Source organism: Sprattus sprattus (assembly GCF_963457725.1).
Source record: "Sprattus sprattus genome assembly, chromosome: 9".
Classification (NCBI taxonomy): Eukaryota; Metazoa; Chordata; class Actinopteri; order Clupeiformes; family Clupeidae; genus Sprattus; species Sprattus sprattus.
Window position 1 is genome coordinate 27,185,728 of NC_137928.1, and position 19,455 is coordinate 27,205,182.

The 19,455-nt window shown below is 49.0% G+C and overlaps 1 protein-coding gene across 1 annotated transcript in view; it reads left to right on the forward strand.

Annotated features, from left to right (window-relative positions):
- Positions 1-18,385, forward strand: part of sphkap (SPHK1 interactor, AKAP domain containing) — a gene marked incomplete at both ends in the record, with an annotated part of 74,554 nt that extends 56,169 nt beyond the window's left edge. Inside the window, 9 exons of the mRNA XM_080845065.1 lie at positions 107-166; positions 552-689; positions 1,947-2,205; positions 7,058-10,653; positions 13,080-13,312; positions 14,578-14,655; positions 15,130-15,173; positions 17,250-17,431; positions 18,236-18,385. Coding sequence (XP_080701191.1) covers positions 107-166; positions 552-689; positions 1,947-2,205; positions 7,058-10,653; positions 13,080-13,312; positions 14,578-14,655; positions 15,130-15,173; positions 17,250-17,431; positions 18,236-18,385 — 4,740 coding nt within the window. The remainder of the gene's footprint in view (positions 1-106; positions 167-551; positions 690-1,946; positions 2,206-7,057; positions 10,654-13,079; positions 13,313-14,577; positions 14,656-15,129; positions 15,174-17,249; positions 17,432-18,235) is intronic.
- Positions 18,386-19,455: the final 1,070 nt, after the last annotated feature.

Genomic DNA, 19,455 nt, shown 5'->3' on the forward strand with positions numbered 1-19,455 from the left:
TCATATTTGTGTTGGTATTTGTGTGGTTCAAAGTTTTAATATTCTCTCTTTCCCTCTGTCCCTCCCTCTCTCCCTCTTCCCCCTCTCCTCCTCTCCTCCTCATCAGGTTTGCTTTGTCAACCTTGATCGCCATAACGGTGATCGCCATGATGGCAGCTGTATCAAGGTGCGTGGGGTTCTCCACCTTAATCCCTCAGAGCTGTAAACGCAGCAAGGGTTTCCATGGTTACAGGCTAATTAGATTGTGTGCTCAGGATGAGAGGACTGTGTGTGAATTAGCTGTGTATATGTGTGTAGTTTTGTGTTGGTCTTTGTGTGCGCATGTTTGTATTAGCTGCATTTGTGTGTAGTTTTCATGCTGGTAAATGTGTGCTCCTCTGGGAATTAGCACTGAAGTCTTAAGTCATACTTCAGTGAAAAACCGCTGGCTGCGGGGGTCATTCATTTGTTTTGTTTGTTTGTCCCCTTCACTTCCCGCATCCCCCTATCTCTCTCTCTCTCTCTATCTCTCTCTCTCTCACTCTCTCTCTCGCTCTCTCTGTCCTCTGTAGAAGTTGGCGTCTGTCTCTCCTGAGCTGCCGAGGCTGATAGAGTCTCTGGGTGTGCGGCAGCCCAAAGAAAATGAGATTCTGCTGCTGAGCGGCCTGCAGCCCCCTGAACCCTATCCTCCTGAACATGCCCATGCACAGGTGAGCCATATCAATCTCCTGTTTTCCTTAACATGCCCGAGATCAGGTTAGCCCTACACAACTCCTGTCTTCCTGAACATGCCCAAGCACAGGTGAGCCATATACAGCTCCTGTCCTCCTGAACATGCTCAAGATCAGGTTAGCTGTATACAACTTCTGTCTTCCTAAACATGCCTAAGATCAGGTTAGCCCTCTACAACTCCTGTCTTCCTGAACAAGCCCAAGATCAGGTTAGCCGTATACCACTCCAGTCTTCCTGAACATGCCCAAGATCAGGTTAGCCGTATACCACTCATGTCTTCCTGAACATGCCCAAGATCAGGTTAGCCGTATACCCCTCATGTCTTCCTGAACATGCCCAAGGTCAGGTTAGCCCTCTACAACTCCAGTCTTCCTGAACATGCCCAAGATCAGGTTAGCCGTATACCACTCATGTCTTCCTGAACATGCCCAAGCACAGTTGAGCCATATACAGCTCCTGTTCTCCTGAACATGCCCAAGATCAGTTTAGCTGTATACAACTCATGTCTTCCTGAACATGCCCAAGCACAATTGAGCCTTATAAAACTGTTGTCCTGAACATGCCCCAAGCAAAGTTGAGCCCTCACCACTCAACTCCTGTGTTCCTGAACATGCCCAAGCATAGATTAGGCCTCATCACGCAGCTCATATCTTCTCTCGAACATGCCCAAGCTTAGGTTTGTCTGACTCATGTCCTCCTGAACATGCCCAACCATGGGTCCTCCTGACATTGTCAAGCAGAGGCAAGCTCTTGCATCACCTCAATCCATATCACCCTGCCCGCACACAGCCGAGCCTGTGCATGACTCCTGCCCTGGTGAATATGCATGGGCTGACCTTGGCCATTCTCCATCACTGCCAATCACAGCAAGGCCAAAGGTCAATACGATCAATAACCCGCCACACTGCCTTTTAAGAGGTGCATACAAATGCAAAGCAGCATTCACCTTTGAAATTTAACCTTTCACTCTAAGAAAAAAAACATCATTACAATCCTGGACATTACAAACAAGGTCGAGAAAGACCTCAATCACTTGGAGAGAATGACTGGTATTTTTCATGCAATGACTGGAAATCACTCAATACTTTAACAGCTGCCATGTGTGTTTGTTCCTTGGCATACATTTATATATGTATATCTCTGTGTGTCTTTGTTGTGTGTGTTTGTCTATCTTTCTGTGGGTTTGTCTGTGTGTTTTTATTGGTGGTGTCTGTACATGTGTGTGCACATCTCAGAGTCATCGGGCGGCAGATGTGTGTTTGGTCCAGTGTGCGAGGGGGCGTCGCCCCACCCAGCCAGGCAGCATCATCTTCGAGATAAACAAGTTTCTGATTGGCCTGCAGTCCGGCCAGGAGAGGCATCGCCTCAGCCGATTGGCCAACCAGTGCTTTACGGATGACGACACAAACCGCTCGGTCTCCTCGATTGAGGAAGACTTCCTCACAGCCTCCGAGCACCTGGGAGAGGACAGCGAGGAAGACCCCTTTAGAAACGGTGAGACACACACACACACACACGCACACACACACACACACAACAACAACAACAACAACAACACTGCAGTTCTCCCATTGTCTAAGACAGGCCATGTTTTCCCAACTGACCCCAACACACACACACACACACACACGCACACACACACACACACACACATATGGGACACATTACTGTTAGCAAGATATCACCAAGTAAGCACAAATCATTGTGTACTACAGCTTTACTGTATCCCACCTTTGGGATTCCTTTGAGCAGCAAGCAAAGCAGTTAAACTCCTGCCTTAAAAAAACCTTCCCCCGGTCTGCTTGTCCATCTGCTCACACTCTCTGCGCAAGCACACAATATTTTCCACCATTTCAGTTTTAAAGCACCAGTGTGCCAATAGACGTTGTTGCTAAAGATACCACAGCGCACTTAATAGCATAGTCACACTGTAACCAGATTGGCATCCGGTGGCTCATGGAGGATATGAGGGGCATGGAGTGCTCAGACAGGTATTTATATCAGAGCATTGTGTGACGTGCATGAGCGTGTGAATGAGCGTGAGCGTGTGCAGTCTGGCAGGTGTCCCAGACAGGGATTAAGGCCACTCGGTGCTGGGGTTTCTGTCTCTCACAGTGCACTTTAGGAGGAGACAGTGGAGTGTAGCCATCCGCTAGCGCTTGGCATTAGCACACATCTGCCACTGGGGATAGGAGAGGGACAAAGGGTTTATGAGCCCAATGGGCCTGTAGACGGGGTTCCTGCTACGACTCGAGTGCTGCGTGGTCCAGGGCATTCAGAATGGGATTCTAGAGTTTCCCTGTCAGAGTCTCAGGCTCCAGCTATGAGAGAGTGCTGTGACAAACACCCTGCATATGTCAACTAATTAAGTATCTTTTTTCAAAAAGTCATATTTCAGTAAGTTGATCCTTTGTTCAGTTTGTATGTTGTCACTTTAACACCACTTAAGCAAATGGGTAGCACACCTTAAGTAGGTCTCTCGATTCGCTCCAAACAGGCTTATATAATATATAATACTCAGCAGACTCAGCTTTTCTGTAATGTCACAGTATAATTGTATAGATTGTATATCCTCCTGACCACATAATGTATTTATAATGTATGTAGTGTGTCATAATATGACACTGTATAGGCCTTCAACCTCATCACATGAAAAACAATGTAGTGAACCTGTCATAATAAGGTATAATTAGGGTGGTGGTATTAGGGCATAATTATATGTGAGGATGAGGCAGCAGTGGTAGGTGGTGTTAAATGAAGAGTTATCTGGAAAGTGAGATTGTGTGTGTGTGTGTGTGTGTGTGTGTGTGTGTGTGTGTGTGTGTGTGTGTGTGTGTGTGTGTGTGTGTGTGTGTGTGTGTGATTGTGTGATGTGTGTGTGTGTGTGTAAGAAAGATAGATTGAGTGTGCTTGTGTGTGTACATGTGTGTGTTAAATGTGTTAGAAGTGAAGTGATGTCTGCAGTAGTGGCGTGGCTAAGTGCATTAGTGCTATTGGCTGCTGTGGCACCCTAACTGGATTTTCTGCTATGGTGGGAGCGCACAGCAGATGGTGGGGTTTAGTGTTGATCATTATACACCACTCTCCTTAGGTTACCTATGCTGATTAGTGTGTGTGTGTGTATACATGTCATTATACATCACTCTCCCTAGGTGACCTATGCTGATGAGTGTGTGTGTGTGTGCGTGTGTCTATGTATTTGCGTGCATTTGTGCATGTGTGTGTTTGTATGTATGTATTTGCATGTGTTTGTTGATAGATCTCATGAGGCCAAAGTGTTATGTGATCATCTCCCATTTTCCAGTCCCCCTCCCTCCCCCCCCCCCACACTCCCCCCTCTGTAATCACACAGACTCTGCAGATAGCATCTCTGAATTTGTGAAGAAAAACAAACCATAAAGATACACAGACAAACAGACACCCACATGCTCAGCCGCTGTTGACACTTCCATGGTCTTTGACCACCAAATCATTAAAGTCAACAACATGGTCATGAAGTCACTGTTGTTGACAAGACAAACACACACACACAAACACACTTCTGTATCCAATAGCCATATGTTGCCTTAGTGATATTCTATTGGTTCTCAGGTCAGTCTCCTGAGCCTCCTTTATTGCAGGTTTTCACTCTGTCCCTGCTCTGCATACTTGACTGAGCACATTGATGTCACTCTTGATGAGCTGAGGACACCTGAGGTGCATTCAAAAAAGCAAACAAGGTTACTGAGAACGTTTTTGACGAAACATACACGAATTCTAAGAGAGGTAGTTCTTGTCGAGCAAATATGGACGCTGGATTAAGGGTTACATTTAAGTTGAATGATTTGGAAATTGGAATGTTTACAAAGTGTTGAAATGTATAAGATCTATTTGCTGAATTTGAACACACCTCTGAGTTAGCTAATGCAAAGCCGTGTACTTGCACTCACATTAATATGGTGAGCCCAGCACAAGGAGGGACTGAAGATGTGCTGGGGGGGGGGGGGGGGGGGGCTGACAACCTATAATCAAATGAACCCCTGACACTAACTCAATGAACACTCTTCCCCACTGTGCTCAGGGAACTGTGCCATCCTAGTAAAGTACACCAGACACGAGTGATTGATACACAAACACATACTGCTTCACACAAGACACTGGTGATTGATACACATACTGCTTCACACAAGACACGAGTGATTGATACACATACACATACTGCTTCACACCAGACACAAGTGATTGATACACATACTGCTTCACACCAGACACAAGTGATTGATACACATACACATACTGCTTCACACCAGACACGAGTGATTGTTACACATACTGCTTCACACCAGACACAAGTGATTGTTACACATACTGCTTCACACAAGACACGAGTGATTGATACACATACACATACTGCTTCACACCAGACACAAGTGATTGATACACATACTGCTTCACACCAGACACAAGTGATTGATACACATACACATACTGCTTCACACCAGACACGAGTGATTGTTACACATACTGCTTCACACAAGACACGAGTGATTGATACACATACTGCTTCACACAGACACGAGTGATTGATACACATACACATACTGCTTCACACCAGACACAAGTGATTGATACACATACTGCTTCACACCAGACACGAGTGATTGATACACATACTGCTTCACACCAGACACGAGTGATTGATACACATACTGCTTCACACAGACACAAGTGATTGATACACATACTGCTTCACACAGACACAAGTGATTGATACACATACACATACTGCTTCACACAGACACAAGTGATTGATACACATACACATACTGCTTCACACCAGACACGAGTGATTGATACACATACACATACTGCTTCACACCAGACACCAGACATTGCTACACATACAACCTACCACACATTAGTTTAAAGCACACATATTAACACTATTCCACTTAAGACAACAAACCAACACATACCATGGCACTGATACTTTGATACTACGCTCGGACTTTGGAATGGTTTTCATTGGTCCAAACCAGATCAGGCCTGAATCCCTCTCTGGGTAGGCAGCAGGAAGCCCATTCCAACACAAATAAAAAGCCATTGCAGTGCCTGCTAAGCGGTTCCTTGCAGTACCATGGCGAATATTACATCCAGGCTTATTTGGGCACTTCAGCAGTGCTTAAAAAACCTTATCAGTGTCCCAGTCAGAGCTAATGTAATTTGACTGGCCCGCCCTGATAGCTGACTCAGGCTCTCGCTAATGCAAATCTGTCTCTGTGAAATGACTTGTATTCACAGAAAGGTCACCACACATTCATTTAGACCTAGGGCGAATGCTGAGGGCATTTTTGCATACACAGCTAGATTTTAAGTGTGTGTGTGTGTGTGTGTGTGTGTGTGTGTGTGTGTGTGTGTGTGTGTGTGTTTATGAATGTAGACATACATGTTTATTTGTGTGGGTGTGTGTGGGAGTTTTTTTACGTGGATTATATTATTTCCAGACGCTGATAATTTAACATGCCACACTGGCAGTCTAGTAGCCTTGGGCGGCCAAAGTCGAAGCCCGCCACTACTCAGGGCAAAGGCAGCCCTGGGCCGAAGAGCACCCTGGGTCGCTGTGCCAACCCTGTGCTAATCTATAATTCATATGGAAATGTCTGAAGGGTGTTCTCTCCTCCGAGCAAGTGTAATACTTATGATCACATCCACCACTGATAGAGATCTGGAGGGAGGAAGAGAGAGAGAGAGAGGGAGGAAGAGGTAAAGAGAGAGAGAGAGAGAGAGAGAGAGAGAGAGGAAGATGTACAGGTAAGAAGTCAAGAGGGGGGATCGAGAGAAAGAGAGAGGGAGTGAGAGAGAGTAAGACGGAATAAGAGCGAGTGAGCGTGTGTGTGTATGTGGGGTGTATTGATAGCTTACTTTAGCTTGGCTCACCTCATCACTTGTCCTGCGGGGCCGCACCACAGGGAGAGATAGACTGCCGCAGTAACAACAGTTGGCACCCTCCTCTCCCTCTCTCCACTGCTCTTCTTTCCTCTCTCTCTTTCCCTCTCTCTCATCCCTTTCATCAATCTCTCTCTGCGCCCCTCTAGGCCTCGTTCCCACTTTGCTTTCCACTTCAATTGATTTTCCACTCCCTCTCTCCGTTTACCCCTCCTCTGCCCTCCCTTTTTCTTTCCTTCCTACCCCTCACTATTCCCCCTTCCTTCTCAGGTGGCAAAGCAATATTTTCTCCTTTCTATTTCTTTAATGTTTAACTGTCATATTTTAGCTTTTTGGTTATTTATGATTTACTACAAACCTAACACAATTGTCCCATTTCTCCTCTCTCTCTCTCTCTCTCTCTCTCTCTCTCTCTCTGTAGAGGCAGAGGGTGTGGATGTGGGAGAGGTGGCGATGGAGCTTCTGAGGGGGGGTCGGCCCCCACCTCGTCGTCGCAGAGGTGCTGCTGGGGCCCCATCTCTGGACCAAAACGACAGCGAGGACTCAGAGGCCACCCTCCGCACCTCCTCTGCCTCTGCCTCTGCCTCTTCCTCGTCCCAGAATCCCCGGGAGTCTGCCGGCCGCTACGCCACCAACCTGGCCGAGTCGGTGCTGCAGGACGCCTTCATCCGCCTATCCCAGGATGAGGCCCCCTTCTCCCCTGCCGCCGCCCTTAGCCTGCCTTCATCATCATCATCCTCTTCCTCATTCAAGCTCCCCAAGATCGTCATTGTCCAGAGCCCCGACTGCGGGGAGGAAGGGGCCGGCGACTGGTCTGATAACGGACCGGAGGACACGCCCTGCACCGCTGCTGAGCAAGACCGACCGCCCCCTCAACATCAACATCAACCGCATTCCCACCACCGACACCATCATCGCCATCACCATAATCATCATCACCCACACTCCAAGCACCAGCACCAGAGGCAGAACCAAGAGGCCCAGCAGCAGCATCAAGCTGCTTCCAAGCCTGTGGAGATGGCGCTGGCGTGTGCCGCCAGTGTCATTGGCACCATCTCCACTCCGCAGGTGGCACAGCACCTCACCCTGGACCCCACACGCACGGCCACAGAGGGCGACGAGGAAGAAGACCAGACAGAGGAAGAGGAGGAGGAGTGCGGTGTTGAGGAGGCCGACTTCTCCCTCACCTCGGCCATGTGCGGGATGGCACAGGTCGCCGGAGCGGTGGCGGCCGTGGATTTGCCCTTTGACCCCATGGAGCCGGACGACAGCGAACCGTGCCTCAACGGCGGCCGCTACTCACCGTCTCTGGGACTGCTGTCAGCCGCACAGGCTAGCGCCGCCGTGCCACTCCACGCCAGCCTGGCAGGAGGCACCAGCGTGGAGGCGTCGCGGGCCAACCTGGCGCGGGTTCTCCTGAGCGAGGCCACCGCACTGCTGTCGCGGCCCCGACCCCAGCAGCAGCGCAGCGTGGCACAGCTGCTGGAGAGCACCCAGCGCCGCCTGTTAGCCGGGGTGACCGGAGTGGAACGCAGCGTCCGAGACGGAGACCAGGAGGATGGCGGGGGGGAGGCCGAAGAAGAGGTTGAAGGCGAGGAACAGGAGTATGTGGAAGAGGAGGAAAATGAGTTTGTGCGTGACGTGGCAGAGAGTGTCCTGGAGCACGTGCTGGAGAAGGCGGAGAAGCAGCGCGAGCTGGAGGGCCGGGAGAAGGATGCGGGAGGGTCCGACTGGGAGGGGCAGCTGCGTGAGAGCACCGAGGGGGTCCTGTTCGACGTGCTCCAGTTGACCGCGCGCCGGCTCAGCCACATCGCGCGCCGAGGCAGCAAGAGGGGCAGCGGCGACTACACCCGAGACAGGCGCTCGCAGGCCCGTGACAGAGGAGGAAGAGGATGGGGAGGAGGAGGAGGAGGAGGAGTCATGGGGCTGGTAGGGTCACCTCAGCGCACCCGCAAATCCAGCGGCGATGGTGAGTATGCCGTTTCCATGGCAACGGAGCAGGAGGGCGGGGCGGAGAGAGGTTGGGGGAGAAAAGAGAGGGAGTGCAGCGTGGAGACCAAGCTGCCGTCTCTGGAAGGCTCACCGCTCCACGACCGGCTCAGGGGCAGAGTTCAGGAGGTCAAGCCCTACGCCCTGAGCCCGCAGCACTCGCTGGGCGACCCCCGCACGCCCGTCACCTGCTTCGCCGAGGACCTGGCCACCACGGTGGTCTCCATGGCGACGGAGCTGGCAGCCATCTGCCTGGAAAACTCGAGCGGAAAACAGCCGTGGTTCTGTGCTCTGAAGGGGGCGGGGGCTCTGGGCGGGGGAATAGCTGGAGGGGCGGGGCTGGAGGCGTCCTGCCTGCTGCCTGCCTGTTGCTCAGCTGCCGCCGGAGGGCTCCGCAAGAAGCACCGCCCGCCGCGGCTCAGTGAGATCAAGCGCAAGACTGAGGAGCAGCCTGAGCTCATGGAGCGGCTGGTGAACCGCGTGGTGGACGAGACCATCAACCTGGACCTGGAGCCTCTCGGAATTGGCGGCAACGGCCATCACAATGGCAACCACCTCAACGGCAGTAGCAACAACACCAACGGCATCACCGACCCCTTTGCCCTGTTCGCCTCTGAGGTGACTGCACGCATTCTCAATTGCCCCGAGCTGAGCGTAGTGGACACCTCCTCGACATCTGCCACCTCCGCCTCAAAGCAGCAGGGCCCTCCCTCCGCCACCTCCTCCCCCTGCCCGTCCTCCCCGCGCGGGCGGCTGCAGTGTGAGCGCTGGAGCACCCGGGGGAAGGCTGCCAGCTGCGAGAGTATCCCCGAGGAAGAGCCCTCGGGCCAGAATGGGGGCCGTGGCGGCTTGGCTGGCGTCACTCTGGGCCCTGGCAGTCGTCTGGGTCCTGACCTGAGCCGCGGGAGCTCAGTGTCCAAGCAGTCTAGCTGCGAGAGCATCACCGACGAGTTCTCCAGCTTCATAGTGGGCCAGATGGAGGCAGAGGGCCGTGGCTTCGATTTGCTGCTGGACTACTACGCCGGGAAGAGCGCCAGCAACATCCTGCAGGCCGCCGTGCAACAGGCCGCCACAGGGGGGCGCCGCAACGGACACCTGAGCCTGCGCTCGTCCTCCTGCTGCCTGTCCAAGCAGTCCAGCACCGAGAGCATCACCGAGGAGTTCTACCGCTACATGCTGCGCAACATGGACAGGGACGGCCGGCCCGAGATGCTGCACTTCGGGGGCGGCTACGGCTGCGGCAGCGTGAGCGGACTGAGCCGAGCCAAGGAGTGGAGCAACAGCCTGCTGCCGCCATCGCCGTCCGCCAGGAGCCCCTTCTGCATACGGCAGTCCTCCGTGCCCGACCGGCGCTCGTCAGACTCGCGCCTCAGTGTCACAGCGCCGATCAAGGCCAACTCCTTTGACGGGTTTGCGCGGGGCTCGAGGGGCAGCACCGGCGGCGGAGTGGGAGACGCGGGCGGGCTGAGCGTGAGGTCCGCTCAAAACGCCTCGGCAGCAGGCCTCTGTAAGTCGGATTCGTGCCTTTACCGCCTGGGCCAGACGGACCGCGCCACCGACATGCTCATCCACGACACCTGGTCCAGCTCCATCGAGTCGCTCATGCGCAAAAACAAGATCATCGCCAACCCCACCGATGACTCCAGTGACCCCTGTGAGGTCTCCTTGGAGATGGTGACTACAACGACAACGACAACGACGCAGCCCGGAGTGTGTAACTACGCCAGCCGCCTGGCCGCAGACATCGTAGAGGGAGGGAGGTCCGCAGCACTGGGCGCAAGTGGACAGCCACAGCAGCAACAGGAAGTGGTCACTGGTCGGCAGCATCCACTTCCTGTCGGGGAGAGGCGGCGGGGTTTCAAGCATTCGCGGCCCGTGGGGGGCAAGAGCCGGCCGAGTTTGGAGCAGCAGGACAGCACGGAGGGAGGGGCGCAGGCGAGGGGGGCGGCCAGAGAAGTGCCACTCATCCACATTGAGCCGGACCAGAGGGAGGAGTCAGGGGAGGGGCCACCAGAGAGGCCCGCCCAGGTGGGAGCACAGAGGGGCAGAGAGAGAACACCATCCTGCAGGACAAGGTGACGGCTGCTGTCTGCTACTCGATATGCATATGCTTCACACACACCAACTCATACACACCATCACAAACCAACACGCGTGTATCCACACACAGGTATACAGACAGTTGACCAGATATGTGTATGTTTGTTTGGGTGCAGTGCAAATTGAAACTTGATGAGACCACAACCTGCTGTAGCAATCAGTGTTGAAATAGTGTCTCATTTAAAGCTAGATGATGAGAAGAACACAGGCGCAGTGTTGAAATAGTGTCTGATTTAAAGCTAGATGATGAGAAGAACACAGGCGCAGTGTTGAAATAGTGTCTGATTTAAAGCTAGATGATGAGAAGAACACAAATGCCGTGTGAAACCATCAGTGTTGAAATAGTGTCAAATTTAAAGCTAGATGATGCGAAGAACACAGGGTCAGTGTGAAAAGCATTAGAGATTTGCCACAAGCTCAGAGAGGGAAAGGAAACTTATACATTTAGGACATAGAAGTAATGTCACTGACACAAATGAGAATAAGTTATCACAAATAAGGTCACTGCAATGTTTTGTATGAACAATCAAATCAGGTTTTCTATTTTAAACGCTTATTTTAACACTATTTTAATACAAATATGATGTGGAAAGGCACAAATAAGTGCAACCAGCTATGGGCCAATGATTTTATATTACTGATTTCATACAATGAAAATATTATGCATTCTTTGCAGAATGTCGATTTGACTGTCAGTGGTACTTTGTTGGTCATAACTTGAGGGTGTTTCCTCTGAGAATGTACCATACATTCAGTACTGTAGTGTTGTACTGTTACACTGGAGTACTCGATCCCTAATGAGGTACAATGATTTCCCCTCAAAATCGTCCTTTTGTTAACCGCCTGAACTGTAATTGCCCGAGTATGTTATCAGCCATACTGTCTGTATCTTCTCCCATTTTATATGCATCCCTCTTGAATACATATGTATGAGTTAGCAAGGCGTCACGTTTCCCTCAGTATATAAATTGCACGTGAAGTCTGGTGTACCCCATCTTAATGCGTAACATTACAGTCTCTCTCTCTCTCTCTCTCTCTGACTCACACACATACATGAACACACACTCTTCTGATTTGTGAGGATCAAGTCATCTCACTTGTCCTCTGCACACACACACATACAAATCTGCACACACACCTATCTTATCAGGGGTGAGTGCTCAAAGCACGAGGCCCAGACTTAAGATCACACGGTTTTCATCTACTGGAGAGAGAGAGAGCGAGAGAGAGATTGCAGAAGAAAGAGGGCTCAGAGAGGGAATTAAAAAGGGTAGATTTCGACTGAAGCAGAAGAAGAGTAGAGTGGAAAAGAGGGAAGAAGTGAGTGATTGGGGGAAGGCGAGGGCTGTGGGGGTCTTGCTGAAGAACACACATGGCTCCTTCACTCTTAGGGATCACCCAGAGGGCTTTGAGCTCGCTGGAGGAGAGACATGCCTTTGATCTTTAAAGATGCTTTTCAGCCCCCACTCTTGTCCCTTTCAGACACACACACACACACACATACACACACACACACACACACACACACACATACTCCCATCTTTGCTCTTTGACATAATGAGGCTTGCCTCAGACTCAGTGACTTTTAGCCGCCTCGCACTGCTGACAGGACCATAGGTGGAATGGACAAGTACAGCGGGCATGAGCGATAGGATGACATTCGACTGACCTTTAGGCAGACATCAGTGCAAACACAGCAACATACACACACACACACACACACACACACACACACATACACACACACACACACACACAAAGTCACATTTAGACGCATACATTAGAGTGATGTGATTTTGAATAGGGGATGGAAGGAGCTTTTGAGGAGGTGCTTGACATTTTTTTATATTTTTGGAACTGAAGATGAACACCCTGGAAGAGAGACACATAATGAGAGGAGAGCTCCTTGGAATGCACCCCCTTGGTTTTTACTAAGGGTGACAGCTCCTAAGAACCTGTAGTTCCCCAGATGTCTTTCTCATCCGTTTGGACACATCGTTTGATCTGTTCAAGTGACACACATATGCTCAGAGTTCAAAACAGTGATAGTCAGGCTGTGCAATGGAATTCAGACTTTAAGGCTGAATGAAAGTTGTATGATTATAAACACAATGTTATGCCAAAACGCTGAAACACTGCACACACATAATATGCGATATGTGAAACAAAATGTGTGTCTGTCTACAGTCCTGTATTGTGTGCTTGTTGTGTTGTGTGTCATTTCTATCAATGTGAAACCCCCAAGAGAAAACCATCCCCTTCCAACATTTATCCTGGCCAGTCAAAAAAAAAATACAAAACTCCTCCAGGAAATACCAATTTAACAGATAGCAAAGACTTGTGGGGTTGTGTAGGACTGGTCTAGATCTGTGTTGGTGACGGTGTCCCTTCCTCAACACTCCGGCAGCGACAGGGACAAGCCGATTGCGGCACAGCCTCCGCCACCGTCGGGTGACAGTGGGCCACCACAGTACCGGTCTTTCAGTAACAGCAGCGAGGACAGCGGATCAGGCAGCTGGGCACAGGTCGTTGCCCCCGACGACGACCCACAGGAGGAGACCAGTAGCTTTATCCACCTGAGTGAGGGGTCAGTGGTCTCAAAACAACTCCTGTCCGCTCGTCAAACCTGCCAGTATCCCATCATGCAGTTTTCCTAAATGCCAACCACTAAACGCCGCTCCATCCCCACCGCCATGCTAACATCTGAACGCTAACGCAGATGCTAATGCCCTCACTAAACTGTGATGTGTTGTGACAAGAAATTGATCTTTCTTGCAGGTAGTGCCCAAATAAACTGACCTTAGTCTGTGTTTGGGTGTATATGTATATGTGTGTATCTGTGTGTGTCTGTGTGTTTTTGTTTTGTGAGCCAGAGAAGACTACCCAGGGGTTATCCTGGTAAGCAGGCTACATTTTGAGGCTAAACATGGGAGGGAGTTCTTATTGTGTAGCGTTCTGAAATAACCCTGTTATCCCTCCTACCCAGAATGCCTTGTGGGCTAAAGATGCATCCCAGCCTCCCATAAGTGGTCAGGACAGCAGTCACAACCTCAGACTGCTTCTTTAAACACTCTCATCACATTACATTAACTTCAGCTTAATACAGAGAAATAGTAAATAATAAATACACACACACACACACATTCTCATCAACCCATAGGCACACATGCGCACAACACACTCACACACAGCCTGGGGTGGTGCTTTGTGAGGAGAGATTTGATTAGAGTTCATACTCTGAGAATCAAAGTAGTATCTGGCAAACTCGGTATGGCTGGAAGATCAAAACACTCAGACACAAACACACACGCATACAAATACAAATGCGCACTCTGAGTCGTGAGTGTATGCAAAGGCTGTCTATGCGTGAAGGGCAGATATAACCACATATGTTTATGTGTGTGTGTGTGTGTGTGTGTACGTGTATGTGTGTCTGTGTGTGAGTGTCCATGCGTGTTAGTGTTTAGTGCTATTACTGCTTGACCTGTGAGTGAAGCTGAACCCTTGACCATGTGTGACCTCTCTTCTCCAATCCATGGGAGTGACTGTTCCACCTGCTTGCCTTATTGGCCTTCCCTCGTCCATGCCAGGGTGGCAGTGCCTGCCTCAGCCCTGGCTAAGCTTCTGTGTGTGATACTCACCAGCTAATAAGCACCGCTCAGCATCATTGCTCTTTCTCTCTATATCTCTCTCTTGCTCTCTCGTTTTTTTTTTCATCCTCTTAAAATGAGATTAAATGATAGATTAAATTACTCTAAAAGGCTAAACTCTGTGTGTGTGTGTGTGTGTGTGTGTGTGTGTATGTGTGTATGTGTGTGTCCGGTGTGGTGTCTTCAACTTGTGCCCCAACAGGAATGGGAACAGCAGTACATCTAGCTTAGGACTGGTGGACTTGGAGGGGTTCCAGGAGACATCATCTCAGAGAATCAGGTAGGCTTAATCTAAAGACCAGACGTCAAAAGCAAACTGGCATAAGACACGGGCATAAGACCAAACTTTCAGAAATGGTGTTTTTAACGCCAAAAATCCATTTTCAGAGGGTAAAATAATGACAGTTAGCGGTTATTAATTTGTGGAGAAATGGAACACTCTGTAGCAATTCCATCAGTTAACATTAATGGTCAATGCTAACTGCAAAAGTATTAATACATTGCCCCATTCTGCTTAGGGTTGGAAGGATGAAATAATGTGCGTGGCTAGCCTACAGCCCGTCAAGTTTACATATGGCCCCTTTAAGCAGAGCAAGTAAAGGAATAAAGTAAAATCTGAAATGTCAGATGAAAGGTAGAATGAATCATTCATTGTGTCCTTCTCTTACACCCCCCCCCCCCCCCCCCCCCACTTGTCTTGCTCTCTCCTCCTCTCTCACTTCTCTCTCCTCTTTGCCTCACCTCTCTGCTCCAGTGACGAATCTGAGAAGAAAGATGCTTTGAAGGAGAGTCTTGAAGGTGAGTGACCAAACACACACACACACACACACACACACACACACACACACTCACACTCACAGTCCACACCACACACACACACACACACACCCACCAGTGACCTAATAGGTGTCATCTTTATAAAATGGTATTCACCAGCCTCTGTGAAAACAGTGAGAATTGAGAGCCCTGCCTAATTGCTGTCTCTGCATCCTCACCAATGACAAGCCACTGACACTGATCAGAACCCTTAACACCATCTCAGACATAAATTAACATCTAAAACGAAGTGGAGATTCAAGGGTGTTGGGAAACCTCACTGTGGGTGATGTGGTTCTTGACTTAAGTTATGTTAATTCTCTACCAAAGAAGTGTGATTTGTCTGTGCATGATATCTGTGCTTCTACTATGCCTGGCTTAGCTATGTGACTAGAGCAACATAGGCAACACTGAGAGATGCCAATGAGAAAATGGTGAATCATTCAGGATTGAAATAAAAACTTCGGCATTTTCAACCCAAGCTCTATTTTTAGGGACCGAACATTTACTATGGACAATAAGCGATCAAAATCGGTCCAGTATTGAGTTAGCTACAACTGGCGACTGCAAAACGTACCCAAGTATCTGAGCATTGACCCCCTAAACCTTCCCCCTGACCCCCACCTTCTACACATCTACAAAGGGTATCTATTCAAGCAAACCTTTTACTTTTAAAAGTGTAGAATAAAGTGCATATTTACTTGATGAAGTGAGTGGTGAGTGTGTGCATCATGAGCAGAGCAAAAGGTGGAAAGTGAAGGAACTGCTACAAATATATAATTATATATTAATTGTAAATAGTTTAAAATGTGTGTGTGCGGACACGTTATGCAGAATAATGTCAGAAGATATTTTGTAAGGCAAGTCACTGTCCTCTGAACGTCTTAAGTAGGCATATCTGTGGAGACATGCAGGCCTATCTGTGGAGACATGTGGGTCTATCTGTGGAGACATGTGGGTCTATCTGTGGAGATATGTGGGTCTATCTGTGGAGACATGTGGGTCTATCTGTGGAGATATGTGGGTCTATCTGTGGAGACATGTGGGTATATCTGTGGAGATATGTGGGTCTATCTGTGGAGACATGTGGGTCTATCTGTGGAGATATGTGGGTCTATCTGTGGAGACATGTGGGTCTATCTGTGGAGACATGTGGGTCTATCTGTGGAGACATGTGGGTATATCTGTGGAGACATGTGGGTCTATCTGTGGACATATGTGGGTCTATCTGTGGAGAATCCATAGGGGGTTTTCTGGACTTGTAATTTAAGTCTCTTGTATGGAATCATATATGTCAAGGGGGTTCTCAGGAATCGTGTACTAATGTAATCAGCTGTCCTCAGGGGCCAAGGCAATGGCCTGCTCTGCCTCCTCTGTCACAGTGCCCCAGAGAGAGAGAGAGAAAGAGTGGAAAGATGACAGACAAAGAAAGAGGAATAGAAAAAATCAGAGAGAGAGAGAGGTCAAAATTTCCCACAGGTTCACACTTCATAAATGAGTAATTTGCGGGAGCACATTGGCATCAACACCTCTGCCAGTGGCTCTGTGCCGTCAGTGGTCAGCCCACAGTTTGAAAAATAGAGTTAAGGAGTGAAGGACAAGGGAGAAGAGGGAGAGAGAGAATTCGAGTGAATAAGAAAGTATAGTGTGATGTGTGAAGTTGAAAAAAGTGTGTGAGAATTGAGTCCAGCAAAGAATGAAAAAGGCACTATAATGGCAGCTAATTACCAGATAACGAGAATAAGAAAGAGTTGAGAGAGAGAAATTAATCCCTCAATAGTTTTATATTTGGGTTAGCTCTAAAATATCCTTCCTTTTCTCACATTCTCTCAGTAATGTATCCCCCAGCTAAGAGTGTTCTATCCCGGCAGATAAATCCATACTAGGAATGTTTCCATTACTTATACAGACTCTACAAATAATGTCCTTGGTTTTGAGAAGAGGGTATGTATTTGTGTGCTTGTATGTACTGTATGTGTGTGTGTATGTGTGTATGTGCTATGTGTATGTATGTGTGTGTATGTGTATTTATGTGTTTCATGTCTCTGCCCTGTGCAGAAAGCCCCATCAGCACCTGTGCGAGCAGTGGCAGCTCGCGGGAGCTCCTGGTGTTGAACTTTGACCTGGAAGTAGATAGTGTGGACCTGGAGCTACGTGCCACGCTCCAGTGGATGGCAGCATCAGAGCTGGGCACTCCCACTCTGCACTTCAGGAGGTCCCAGCAGCACAACATCCACAAGGTACAGCACCGTGGTCTGGGGCTGTGTAGCCTCCACCTGGTTAGGCAGAGTAACCTGCTCCCTTCTATTACAACATCCACAAGGTACAGCACAGGGCCCTAAGGAAGGATACAGTACAGAGTACTTCCTTCTAATGCAACATTCACATGGTACAACACTAGGCCCTTAGGAAGTCTAGACTGTGTAGTGTGGTCAGGCAGAGTACTCACTTCCAATTATTCATACATTTTGTGAAAATAAATTGTGAAAAACCTTTTCATATAATATCGATGTTTTTTTTTGCAAACACAATTACATTCACATGTACTATAGAAGATGCATCTAGTCATTTGGCAGAAGCTTTTATCAAAAGCAACTCGCAAGAGGGGTACATAGTAAGCAAATAGCAGATCAAAGAAATAATTAAAACTTTGTGATCAAAGCAAATAGAATGAATACATTTAGCTTCAAGATAAAAATAAAGAGTTAAGACGAAAAAGTGAGACTCACATGGATAATTATATTGTAATTCAATGTGTTTTTGGTCACATGGGGGAATTTATCTTCATGCGACTGATCTCTGAGCATGTTATGACTTCCTTTATGTATAGTCATGAATATTGTCTTGACGTGAATCTAGTACAGATGTCCCCCGAGGGGCAATGGAGAGCTTAATGAAACTGAACTGGTTTGGTTAGTATAAGGTTTCATTTAGATTAGACTTAGAGAGAGAGAGAGAGAGAGCCTAACTGATTATGTGCATATGTGTATGTGACCCCCTCTAATTGTATTATGTACATGTGTGTGTTTGTGTGTTTGCCTCAGTTCCAGCGCGTGGTGCAGCTGGTTAGCCACAGGTCCTGGCGCGTCGGCGATCTGTTTGGTGCAGTGGTGCAGTATTGCCAGCTGCTGGAGGCCCAGCAGGACACAGCGCCCCCTGTAGGTCTGTTCGACTGGCTGCTGGAGACACGCTAGAGCCACATCTACACATCTCATCTACAGACCTGTTACAAACCTCACTCCCAACCACCCAACACACACACACACTCTGTTGTTCACCCCCCTTCTCCACACCACCATTCCAAACTCTGGCCTAGCCCTGTAACATTCCACAGTCTTAAATCACCATTCCAACCATAAAATCAAACCAAATTGCCAAACATCTACACCAGACAGCCACCTTGCTCCACAGACACCCCTCCCACCGAGCCTATTAGGCACCATCATCACCACCACCTGTGTCATCTTCTGACTCAACAGACCCTGTTGCCTGGCTTACCTGCCTCGTTTCCTGTGTCTGGACATTGTCCCTTTAAAAATAATCACCCTGAGCTCTCCATCATCAGACACCACAGGGGGACCGGTCAGAGAGCGGTATGCCTTGAGGGTGGCAGACCATGAAAACCACCTTGCTGCGTGCCGTGGACAATCACCTCCACCGTTGACTCCAGAAGTATTTCAACTTGTTTTGTGTTAAGCTTTCCACTGGGATCCGCATGTGGAGAGACCAGCATGCCATCAGCCCTCTGCTCCACCGTGGAGGGGGCCCTGGAAGTATTTGATCCAGAGGTGTAGGCTTATTAGGGTGTATAGACTTTTTCCTTACTGTTTCCTACCTCTCTTCCCCATTGACAATGCTTTCACTAACTGTGCACAATCCCCCCCCCACTCTCCCAATATCCACCCTCACATCGTTCCTTAGTTGCTGTTAACATTCACCAACACGTCGTCCTGCTCTTGTGCTGTTCCTGTTTTTTTTTTCTTCTCTTTCCTTTTGTTTGGATTTTTTTTGTGATGGCCTGCGCTGGAGTAAAGTGTGAGCTGAGATGCTTTATTTTCTAATAGCTGTACATAGTGTAGATTCAGATCTAGAAGGCACACCTTTCTCCCCGGCCTAGAGGAGCAGCACGGCTTGGTTTTTTAAACACCACAGACAGACAGACAGACAGGCGGACAGACAGACAGGCGGACAGACAGACGGACAAGCGGACAGACAGACAGACAGAGAAGCGGGCAGACAGACAGAGAAGCAGGCAGTAGAGATC